The sequence below is a fragment of the Oncorhynchus nerka genome, linkage group LG13 (assembly GCF_034236695.1).
Source record: "Oncorhynchus nerka isolate Pitt River linkage group LG13, Oner_Uvic_2.0, whole genome shotgun sequence".
NCBI classification, from domain to species: Eukaryota; Metazoa; Chordata; class Actinopteri; order Salmoniformes; family Salmonidae; genus Oncorhynchus; species Oncorhynchus nerka.
In genome coordinates, this window is record NC_088408.1 from 98,552,726 (window position 1) to 98,565,135 (window position 12,410).

General features: G+C 43.8%; 1 protein-coding gene across 4 annotated transcripts in view; it reads right to left on the reverse strand.

Moving 5' to 3' along the window:
• Window positions 1-12,410, reverse strand: part of LOC115123851 (phosphatidate cytidylyltransferase 1-like) — a 56,470-nt gene that overhangs the window by 24,731 nt on the left and 19,329 nt on the right. For all 4 annotated transcript variants that reach the window (XR_010465652.1, XM_065026900.1, XM_065026902.1 and 1 more), the window contains 4 exons: window positions 9,037-9,185; window positions 6,215-6,311; window positions 5,388-5,485; window positions 1,826-1,965 (listed from right to left, as the gene is read on the reverse strand). Coding sequence is in view for 3 of the 4 variants with exons in the window: in XM_065026900.1 (XP_064882972.1) it covers window positions 1,826-1,965; window positions 5,388-5,485; window positions 6,215-6,311; window positions 9,037-9,185 (484 nt within the window). In the remaining variant the exon portion in view is untranslated. The remainder of the gene's footprint in view (window positions 1-1,825; window positions 1,966-5,387; window positions 5,486-6,214; window positions 6,312-9,036; window positions 9,186-12,410) is intronic.

Genomic DNA, 12,410 nt, shown 5'->3' on the forward strand with positions numbered 1-12,410 from the left:
GCATCATTGAAGGTCCCTAAGAACACAGGGGCCTCCATCATTCTTAAATGGAAGAAGTTTGGAACCACCAAGACTCTTCCTAGAGCTGGCCACCCGGCCAAACTGAGCAATCAGGGGAGAAGGGCCTTGGTCAGGGAGGTGACCAAGAACCCGATGGTCACTCTGACAGAGCTCCAGAGTTCCTCTGTGGAGATGGTTGTCCTTTTGGAAGGTTCTCCCATCTCTGCAGCACTCCACCAATCAGGCCTTTATGGTAGAGTGGTCAGACGGAAGCAACTCCTCAGTAAAAGGCACATGACAAGCCGCTTGGAGTTTGCCAAAAGGCACCTAAAAGGACTCAGGAAAAATATTTTCTGCTTTGATGAAACCAAGATTGAACTCTTTGGCCTGAATGCCAAGCGTCACATCCGAAGGGATCCTGGAACCATCCCTACGGTGAAGCATGGTGGTGGCAGCATCATGATGTGGGTATGTTTTTCAGCGGCAGAGACTTGGAGACTAGTCTGTATCGAGGGAAAGACGAACAGAGCAAAGTACAGAGAGATCCTTGATGAAAATCTGCTCCAGAGTGCTCAGCACCTCAGAATGGGGAAAAGGTTCACCTTCCAACAGGACAACGACCCTAAGCACACAGCCAAGACAACGGAGGAGTTTTCTTGGCTGTGACCTGATTGTCCTTGAGTTGCCCAGCCAGAGCCCGGACTTGAACCCGATCGAACATCTCTGGAGAGACCTGAAAAAAGCTGTGCGGCAACGCTCCCCATCCAACCTGACAGAGCTTGAGAGGATCTGCAGAGAAGAACGGGAGAAACTCCCCAAATACAGGTGTGCCAAGCTTGTAGCATCATACCCAACAAGACTTGAGGCTGTAATCGCTGCCAAAGGTTCTTCAACACAGTCTGAGGGGTCTGAATACTAATGTAAATGTGATATTATAATTATTTTTTTTGGCCCTTTTTCTCCCCAATTTTGTGGTATCCAATTGTTGTAGTAGCTACTATCTTGTCTCATCGCTACAACTCCCGTACGGGCTCGGGAGAGACGAAGGTTGAAAGTCATGCGTCCTCCGATACACAACCCAACCAAGCCGCACTGCTTCTTAACACAGTGCGCATCCAACCCGGAAGCCAGCCGCACCAATGCGCCGGAGGAAACACCGTGCACCTGGCCACCTTGGCTAGCGCACACTGCACCCAGCCCGCCACAGGAGTTGCTGGTGCGTGATGAGACAAGGACACCCCTACCGACCAAGCCCTCCCTCCCGGTCGCGGCCAATTGTGCGGCGCCCCACGGACCTCCCGGTCAGAGCCTGGGCGCGAACCCAGGGACTCTGATGGCACAGCTGGCGCTGCAGTACAGCGCCCTTAACCACTGCGCCACCCGGGAGGCCCCGTGATATTATTTTTATACTTTTGCAAATATGTATTTAAAAAAAAAACTTTTTGCTTTGTCATTATGGGGTATTGTGATGTCATTATGGGGTATTGTGATGTCATTATGGGGTATTGTGATGTCATTATGGGGTATTGTGATGTCATTATTGTGTGTAGATTGATGAGGGGGGGGACAACTGAACCCATTTTAGAATAAGACTAACGTAACAAAATGTGGAAAAATACACAAGGGGTCTGAATACTTTCCTAATGCGTCTTCTTCTTCTTCTTTAGTAAACACAGCACATGCTGTATCGATGGCTGTGTTTCCGCTGTGTTCCACCGAGGGGTCTGAATACTTTCCTAATGCGCCGTCTTCTTCTTCTTCTATAGTAAACACAGCACATGCTGTATCGATGGCTATGTTTCCGCTGTGTTCCACCGAGGCTCACCTGCCAGGTAGAGAGTGAAGGAGATGAAGCGGTGGTATCGGACCAGGAACTGGAGTGAATCCTCTCTCTGAACCAACGCACCAAAGTACTCCGCCAACGTCTCACCGTAGAAGAAGTAGTTCACACAAATCAGGAAGTACCTGAAAGACAAACAAACAAAGATGGATACTGTGAATATGTAGTTCTCTCTTTAAATGTGTGTGTGTGTGTTTTGCATCACATAGGCCCTATTTATTCAGTATCAATCAGTTCAACACAAATCAAACAGTAACCTAAAGTTCCTGGAAAAACAGAGGAAAGATATTGTAATCCTTCCATTGGTTTAATGTGTGTTTTTTACCTCACATATTTGTTGGGTATCAAGGTTTTTGTTTGGTTGTGTGAGTGATAAGGTTTGGTTGAGAGGGTTTCATTGCAGTGGCCTTTGTTCAGGGTTGGCTTGACTGGTGTGTGAGTGTGTGTTGTGTGCCAAGGTTATTATGGTCAACTGAAACTAAAATTAGAAACTATTTTCTAAACTGAAATAAAATAAGAAAAATATTTTTAAAACAAAACAATGTGCACAAAACCTGCTCTGCTGTACAGAAATGTAAAACTCAAAGGGGAGAGGGCCACTCCATATTCACACTATTACCTGCAGAGTAACACTAGGCAGCATTTTAGACAGAGGCAGAGCAGAGAGAGGGACGTGAGGGAGAGAGAGAGACCGTAGGGAAAGAGAGAGAACATTGGGAAACATAACAAGGAGAGAGCGAGAGACCGTTGATAAACAGAAAGAGAGAGAGACAACAGCACAATTAGACCCAACCAAATCATGAGAAAACAAAAAGATAATTACTTAACACATTGGAAAGAATTAACAAAAAAACAGCAAACTAGAATGCTATTTGGCCCTACACAGAGAGTACACAGTGGCAGAATACCTGACCACTGTGACTGACCCAAAATTAAGGAAAGCTTTGACTATGTACAGACTCAGTGAGCATAGCCTTGCTATTGAGAAAGGCCGCCGTAGGCAGACATGGCTCTCAAGAGAAGACAGGCTATGTGCTCACTGCCCACAAAATGAGGTGGAAACTGAGCTGCACTTCCTAACCTCCTGCCCAATGTATGACCATATTAGAGATACATATTTCCCCCAGATCACACAGATTCACAAAGAATTCGAAAACAAATCCAATTTTGAAAAACTCCCATATCTACTGGGTGAAATTCCACAGTGTGCCATCACAGCAGCAAGATGTGTGACCTGTTGCCACGAGAAAAGTGCAACCAGTGAAGAACAAACACCATTGTAAATACAACCCATATTTATGCTTATTTATTTTATCTTGTGTCCTTTAACTATTTGTACATTGTATATATATATATATATATATATAATATGACATTTGTAATGTCTTTACTGTTTTGAAACTTCTGTATGTGTAATGTTTACTGTTCATTTTTGTTGTTTTTCACCTTATATATTCACTTTGTATGTTGTCTACCTCACTTGCTTTGGCAATGTTAACACATGTTTCCCATGCCAATAAAGCCCTTGAATTGAATTGAAATTGAATTGAGAGAAACAGTAGAAAAAACAGAGAGCGAGCGAAAGATCGTAGGGAAAGAGAGAGAACATTGGGAAACGTAAAAAAGAGAGAGGGTAGGGACCGTAGGGAACCAGAAAGAGAGAGAGAGGGTAGGGACCGTAGGGAACCAGAAAGAGAGAGAGAGGGTAGGAACCGTAGGGAACCAGAAAGAGAGAGAGAGAGGGTAGGGACCGTAGAGAACCAGAAAGAGAGAGAGGGTAGGGAACCAGAAAGAGAGAGAGGGTAGGGAACCAGAAAGAGAGAGAGGGTAGGGAACCAGAGAGAGAGAGAGGGTAGGGAACCAGAAAGAGAGAGAGAGGGTAGGGAACCAGAAAGAGAGAGAGAGGGTAGGGAACCAGAAAGAGAGAGAGAGGGTAGGGAACCAGAAAGAGAGAGAGAGGGTAGGGAACCAGAAAGAGAGAGAGAGGGTAGGGAACCAGAAAGAGAGAGAGGGTGGGGAACCAGAAAGAGAGAGAGGGTGGGGAACCAGAAAGAGAGAGAGGGTGGGGAACCAGAAAGAGAGAGAGGGTAGGGAACCAGAAAGAGAGAGAGGGTAGGGACCGCAGGGAACCAGAAAGAGAGAGAGGGTAGGGAACCAGAAAGAGAGAGAGAGGGTAGGGACCGTAGGGAACCAGAAAGAGAGAGAGAGGGTAGGGACCGTAGGGAACCAGAAAGAGAGAGAGAGGGTAGGGACCGTAGGGAACCAGAAAAGAGAGAGAGAGGGTAGGGACCGTAGGGAACCAGAAAGAGAGGGATGGGTGAAAGAAAGAGAGGGGGGGGGGGAGATCGAGATACACTGAACAACAATATAAAGGCAACATGTTAAGTGTTGGTCTCATGTTTCATGAGCTGAAATAAAATATCCCTGAAATGTTCTATGTGCACAAAAAGCTTATTTTTCTCAAATTTTGCACATACATTTGTTTACATCCCTGTTAGTGAACATTTCTCCTTTGCCAAGATAATCCATCCACCTGACAGGTGTGGCATATTAATAAGCTGATTAAACAGCATGATCATTCCACAGGTGCACCTTGTGCGGGAGACAATAAAAGGTCACTCTAAAATGTATAGTTTTGTCACACAACACAATGCCACTTGATGTCTCATGTTTTGAGGGAGCGTGCGATTGGCATGCTGACTGCAGGAATGTCCACCAGAGCTGTTGCCAGAGAACTGAATGTTGGTCACTGGTACGCTGTAGTCGTGTGCTCTTCACGGATGAATCCCGGTTTCAACTGCCCATGGCAGACAGCGGTGTAGGGCGTTGTGTAGGTGAGCAGTTTGCTGATGTTAACGTTGTGAACAGAGTGCCCCATGGTGGAGGTGGGGTTATGGTATGGGCAGGTATAAGCTACGGACAACAAACACAATTGCATTTAAATCAATAGAAATTTGAATGCACGGAGATACCGTGAGGAGATCCTGAGGCCCGTTGTCGTGCCATTCATCCGCCACCATCACCTCATGTTTCAGCATGATAATGCACGGCCCCATGTCGCAAGGATCTGGACACAATTCCTGGAAGCTGAAAATGTCCCAGTTCTTCCGTGGCCTGCATACTCACCAGACGTCACCCATTGAGCATGTTTGGGATGCTCTGGATAAACGTTTACGACAGCGTGTTCCAGTTCCCGCCAATATCCAGCAACTTCGCACAACAATTGAAGAGGAGTGGGAAAACATTCCACAGGCCACAATCAACAGCCTGATCAACTCTATGTGAAGGAGATGTGACTCGCTGAATGAGGCAAATGGTCACACCAGATACTGACTGGTTTTCTGATCCACGCCCCTACGTTTTTTAAATGTATCTGTGACCAACAGATGCATATCTGTACCCCCAGTCATGTGCAATCCATAGATTAGGGCCTAATGAATTTGTTTCAATTGGACTGATTTCCTTAAATGAACTGTAACTCAGTAAAATCTTTGAAATTGTTGTGTTGCGTTTATATTTTTCTTCAGTGTAGATACAATGTCCTCACCAGCTGAGTGTCCTGAACCAGGGCAGCTCGTAGGAATGGTAGACTCTGTAGCCGATATCGATGATCTCCTGAAAACACTTGATCTGGATGGTCATCACCTACCAAGGAGAGAGAATCACATGGAGTTACCCCTGGTTACCACCTACCCACCCAAGAAGAGTTACCCCTGGTTACCACCTACCCACCCAGGAGGAGTAACCACTGGTTACCACCTACCCACCCAGGGGGAGTTACCACCTACCCACCCAGGAGGAGTTACCACCTACCCACCCAGGAGGAGTTACCACCTACCCACCCAGGAGGAGTTACCACTGGTTACCACCTACCCACCCAGGGGGAGTTACCACCTACCCACCCAGGAGGAGTTACCACCTACCACCCAGGAGGAGTTACCACTGGTCATCAAAAAAAAGCATGTTGTTATAAAGTCTCGTACCACTAATATGAACATGGTGTTATGAAGCCTCGTACCACTAATATGAACATGTTGTTATAAAGCCTCGTACCACTAATATGAACATGGTGTTATAAAGCCTCGTACCACTAATATGAACATGGTGTTGTTATGAAGCCTCGTACCACTAATATGAACATGTTGTTATGAAGCCTCGTACCACTAATATGAACATGTTGTTATAAAGCCTCGTACCACTAATATGAACATGATGTTGTTATGAAGCCTCGTACCACTAATATGAACATGGTGTTATAAAGCCTCGTACCACAAATATGAACATGATGTTATAAAGCCTTGTAGCATTAATATGAACATGGTGTTATAAAGCCTCGTACCACTAATATGAACATGGTGTTATGAAGCCTCGTACCACTAATATGAGCATGGTGGGTCCCAGGTAGATGACCATAAAGAATCCTGAAATCATGGCCAGAGACAGAACCCCTCGGATCCACCAGTTCTTCCATCTGGAAACACAACACAGACAGATACACATCAATACACACAGATACACATCAATACACACAGATACACACAGATACACATCAATACACACAGATACACACAGATCCACATCAACAGACAGATACACATCAACAGACACAGATATACATCAATACACACAGATACACATCAACACACACATATACACATCAACACAGACAGACATATACACACATACACACAGACATCAACACACACAATACACACAGATACACATCAACACACACATATACACATCAACACAGACAGACATATACACATCAACACAGACAGACATATACACATCAATACACACAGACATATACACATCAATACACACAGACATATACACATCAACACACACAGACATATACACATCAACACACACAGACAGATACACATCAACACACACAGACAGATACACATCAACACACACAGACAGATACACATCAACACACACAGACAGATACACATCAACACACACAGACAGATACACATCAACACACAGATACACATCAACACATCAATACACACAGATACACATCAATACACACAGATACACTACACACAGATACACATCAACACAGATACACATCAACACACACAGATACACACAGATCCACATCAATACACACAGATACACATCAACACACACAGATACACACAGATCCACATCAATACACACAGATACACATCAACACACACAGATACACACAGATCCACATCAATACACACAGATACATATCAACACACACAGATATACAGCGTTCCTCACTGAGCTCCTATTGGACCTTGTAGTCATGGCAGATAATATTCAAATATTTGGTGACTTCAATATTCACATGGAAAAGTCCACAGACCCACTCCAAAAGACCTTTCGGAGCCATCATCGACTCAGTGGGTTTTGTCCAACAGCTGGAGGCAGGGCTCTCTCCTATAGAGCTCCATTTTTATGGAATGGTCTGCCTACCCATGTGATAGACGCAGACTCGGTCTCGACCTTTAAGTCTTTTGTTTGTTTGTTTGTTTGTTTAAGCACACTGTGTTTGTCTATTGTCGTGACTTAAATGGAGATCTGGTTGAGCTGGTTGAGAGAATGCCAAGAGTGTGCAAAGCTATCATGGCAAAGGGTGGCTATTTGGAGAATCGCAAATATAAATAATATTTTGATTTGTTTTAACATTTTTTTGGTTACAGAGAGAGAAGAGGAAAATGTACACACAGATACACATCAACACACACAGATACACACAGATCCACATCAATACACACAGATACACATCAACACACACAGATACATATCAACACACACAGATATACAGCGTTCCTCACTGAATCATGGCAGATAATATTCAAATATTTGGTGACTTCAATATTCACATGGGCAGACCCATAGATATTCTTGAGCCAAACTTTCAGTGGGTTTGTTTGTCCAACAGCTGAGGCAGAGGCCTTCCTATAGAGCCCATTTTTGATGGAATGGTCTGTTACTACATGATTCCATATGTGTTATTTCTTAGTTTTGATGTCTTCACTAATTATTCTACAATGTAGAAAATAGTAAAAAAAAAAAAAAATGAGTAGCTAAAACGCTGTATATGTCCATTAAGTTGTTTCAACTGGTACCGGGGGACCTTTAGACGAGTTGCGAGGCCTGTGGGCATCCTAGAGTAAAACCTCCTATATGTAGGTGTTCATGAGAGAGTGTCACCTTTCCACAGAGGGCTATTATATTGGTGGGTAGCCCAAACTGTTCAGACGCTCCAACCCCTACTATCATATTGGTGGGTAGCCCAAACTGTTCAGACGCTCCAACCCCTACTATCATATTGGTGTGTAGCCCAAACTGTTCAGACGCTCCAACCCCTACTATCATATTGGTGGGTAGCCCAAACTGTTCAGACGCTCCAACCCCTACTATCATATTGGTGTGTAGCCCAAACTGTTCAGAAGCTCCAGCCAGAAGTTGGCAGATCGGCTTCAGACGAATCCCAAGACGCTTGTGGGAGTCGTAGACCAAGACGGGGAACACCATCGTGTTTGTGAGAGTCTCATCTTTCCATAGAGGGGTCATAGAGGGGTCATAGTCGTTTGTAGGCCAACAGTTCAGACGTGAGAAGACTGACTATGCCACTTTGTTTACTTTGTCTACATACTCATCTCATATGTATATACTGTACTCGATACCATCTACTGTATGCTGCTCTGTACCATCACTCATTCATATATCCTTATGTACATATTCCTTATCCCCTTACACTGTGTATAAGACAGTAGTTTTGGAATTGTTAGTTAGATTACTTGTTGGTTATCACTGCATTGTCGGAACTAGAAGCACAAGCATTTCGCTACACTCGCATTAACATCTGCTAACCATGTGTATGTGACAAATAAAATTTGATTTTGATTTGATTTTTTATTTTATTTTGATTTTCTGGATATCACATGGTCTGACAAACACCACTTTAGCTCGGCCACCTTTCTCCAGATGCAGAATATCGACAGAGCGGAGGCTTGAGACTCATCCAATGCAGAACCCCCCCCACACACTATTTCTTGCTTGGGGATTGTTTTATTATGCTAATTTGATTTCCGGGGGGGGGGCGTGGTCATCGACCTTAGGGGGGTTTTAAACGCACATTCCCGCCTCAACTTCCTGTTGAGACACTGAAGTGTGTGTGTGTGTGTGTGTGTATTTATGTGTGTTACCTGGGGTTGAGGCCCTCCACAGCCTTGTTGAGGAACTGTGGAGTGTTGTCTACTGTGGAGGGAGGAACTTCTGGAGTGCCTGCGTTAGACTCTCGGTCTCCATCTCCCTCTCCTCCAGCCAGACCCAATCTGTCCTCTCCAGCTGCCTCCTAACACACACACACGAGACGGAGAGCGTTAAGACTAGAATACTAGTGTGTCAGCACAAATAAAACCAAACAATGATACTATACTGAACCAAAATATAAAGACACAACATGTAAAAAGATCCCATTTCCATAGGCACAAAAAAGTGTATTTATTTCCAATTTTGCGCACATTTTTTTTTTTACATCTCTGTTAATGAGCATTTCTCTTTTGCAAGATATGCCACACCTGTCAGATGGATGGATTATCAAGAAGCATTATCATTACACAGGTGCGCCTTGTGCTGGGGACAATAAAAGGCCACTAAAATGTCCAGTTTTGTCCCACAACACAATGCTACAGATGTCTCAAGTTGAGGGAGCGTGCAATTGGCACGCTGACTGCAGGAATGTCCACCAGAGCTGTTGCCAGAGAATTTAAATGTTAATTTCTCTACCATAAGCCACCTCCAACGTTGTTTTAGAGAATTTGTCAGTACGTTCAACTGGCCTCACAACCACATGTAACCACGCCAGCCCAGGACCTCCACATCTGGCTTCTTCACCTGCTGGATCGTCTGAGACCAGTCGCCCAGACAGCTGATGAAACGGATAAGTAATTTTGTCTGTAATAAAGCCCTCATTCTGATTGGCTGGGCCTGGCTCCCCAGTGGGTTGGCCTATGCCCTACCAGGCCCACCCATGGTTGCACCCCTGCCCAGTCATGTGAAATCCATAGATTAGGGCCAAAACATTTTTATTTTAATTGACTGTTTTCCTTATATGAACTCTTAACTTCTCTGGGAAATGTGGGACGGTAGCGTCCCACCTCAACAGCAGCCAGTGAAATTGCATGGCGCCAAATTAAAAAACAACAGAAATCCCATAATTAAAATTCCTCAAACATACAAGTATTTTACACCATATTAAAAATAAACTTGTTGTAAATCCAGCCACAGTGTCCGATTTCAAAAAGGCTTTACTGCGAAAACAGACCAAACGATTATGTTAGGTCACCGCCTCGTCACAGAAAAACACAGCCATTTTTCCAGCCAAAGAGAGGAGTCACAAAAAGCAGAAAGAGATCAAATTAAATCACTAACCTTTGATGATCTTCATCAGATGACACTCATAGGACTTCATGTTACACAATACATGTATGTTTTGTTCGATAAAGTTCATATTTATATGCAAAAATCTCAGTTTACATTGGTGCGTTATTTTCAGTAGTTCCAAAACATCCGGTGATTTTGCAGAGAGCCACATCAATTTACAGAAATACTCATAATAAACATTGCTAAAAGATACAAGTGTTATGCATGGGATTTTAGATCCACTACTCCTTAATGGAACCGCTGTGTCAGATTTCAAAAAAACTTTCCGGAAAAAGCACCATGCAATAATCTGAGAACGGCGCTCAGACACAAAAACAAGCCATAGAGATATCCGCCATGTTGTGTCGTCAACAGAAGTCAGAAATAGCATTATAAATATTCACTTACCTTTGATGATCTTCATCAGAATGCACTCCCAGGAATCCCAGTTCCACAAGAAATATTTATTTTGTTTGATAATGTCCATCATTTATGTCCAAATACCTCATTTTTGTTCGCGCGTTTAGTACACAATCCAAACTCACGGAGGCGCGGGCAAGTCCAGGCGAAAGTTCAGACGAAAAGTCATATTACAGTTTGTAGAAACATGTCAAACGAAGTATAGAATCAATCTTTAGGATGTTTTTATCATAAATCTTCAATAATGTTTCAACCGGAGAATTCCTTTGTCTGTAGAAATGCAATGGAACGCAGGTCGCTCTCACTTGAGAGAGCCCTGACTCATTCAGCCGTCATTCCCCCCTCCTTCACAGTAGAAGCGTCAAACAAGGTTCTAAAGACTGTTGACATCTAGTGGAAGCCGTAGGAAGTGCAATATGACCCCATAGACACTGTATATTCAATAGGCAATATCTTGAAAAACTACTAACCTCAGATTTCTCACTTCCTGGTTGGATTTTTTTCTCAGGTTTTTGCCTGCCATATGAGTTCTGTTATACTCACAGACATCATTCAAACAGTTGTAGAAACTTCAGAGTGTTTTCTATCAAAATCTACTAATTATAGCATATTCTAGCTTTTATGGCTGAGTAGCAGACAGTTTATTCTGGGCACCTTTTTATCCAAGCTTCTCAATACTGCCCGCCAGTCCCAAAGAAGTTAACTTCCTGTTGAACGCGGAACGAGGGAGAGCTCGGTTTGTTGTTTTGGAAAGTTTGTTGTTTTGAAAGTGTATTGGAAAGTTCTTAGCAGCTAGCTAACTTCTTACTTTGGATCCCGCTAACAGTCTGCATCAGTTGCTGGGACTGCTATTCTCTGTCCAGTGTTCCTGCCGACCAAGGCCGGGTCGGAGGAGCTATTTGGTGTTGCAGCTAGTCTAGCTGCTAGCTAGCTGCCTATCAAGCTAGCGGGGTTTGAGGGCTTGAACGTAGCCCGCGACACTGTTAGCCATTGTGGCTGGGACCTCAGATTGTCCCGGGTTTGTGGCCGTCTAGATCCCTGTTGTTCATGCCTTCAACAAAGCATGTGTCCATGTATGCTGATGATTCAACCAGCTACGCATCAGCAACCACAGCTGATGAAGTCACTGAAACCCTTAAAGACTTGCAGTCTGTTTTGGAATGTGTGGCCAGTAATAAACTGGTCCAGAACATCTCTAAAACAAAGAACATTGTATTTGGTGCAAATCATTCCCTATGTTCTAGACCTCAGCTGAATCTGGTAATGAATGGTGTGGCTGTTGTACAAGTTAAAAGACTAAATTACTTGGCGTTTCCTTAGATTGTAAACTATCATGGTCAAAACATCTAGATTCAATGGTTGTAAAGATGGGGAGAGGTCTGTCCGTAATAAAGAGATTTTGACACCACACTCCCGAAAGCAAGTTCTGCAGGCTCTAGTTCTGTCTTATCTTTGATTATTGTCCAGTTGTGGTCCAGTGCTGCAAGGAAAGACCTAGTTAAGCTGCAGCTGGCCCAGAACAGAGCAGAACGTCTTGCTCTTCATTGTAATCACAGGGCTGATATAAATACTATGCATGCCAGTCTCTCTTGGCTAAGAGTTGAGGAGAGTGAATGCATCACTTCTTTAAACAAGAAACGTGTAGAAAATCCCAAATAGTTTGCATTGTCAACTTACACACAGCTCTGACACAAACACACACTTATCCCACCAGACATGCCACCAGGGGTCTTTT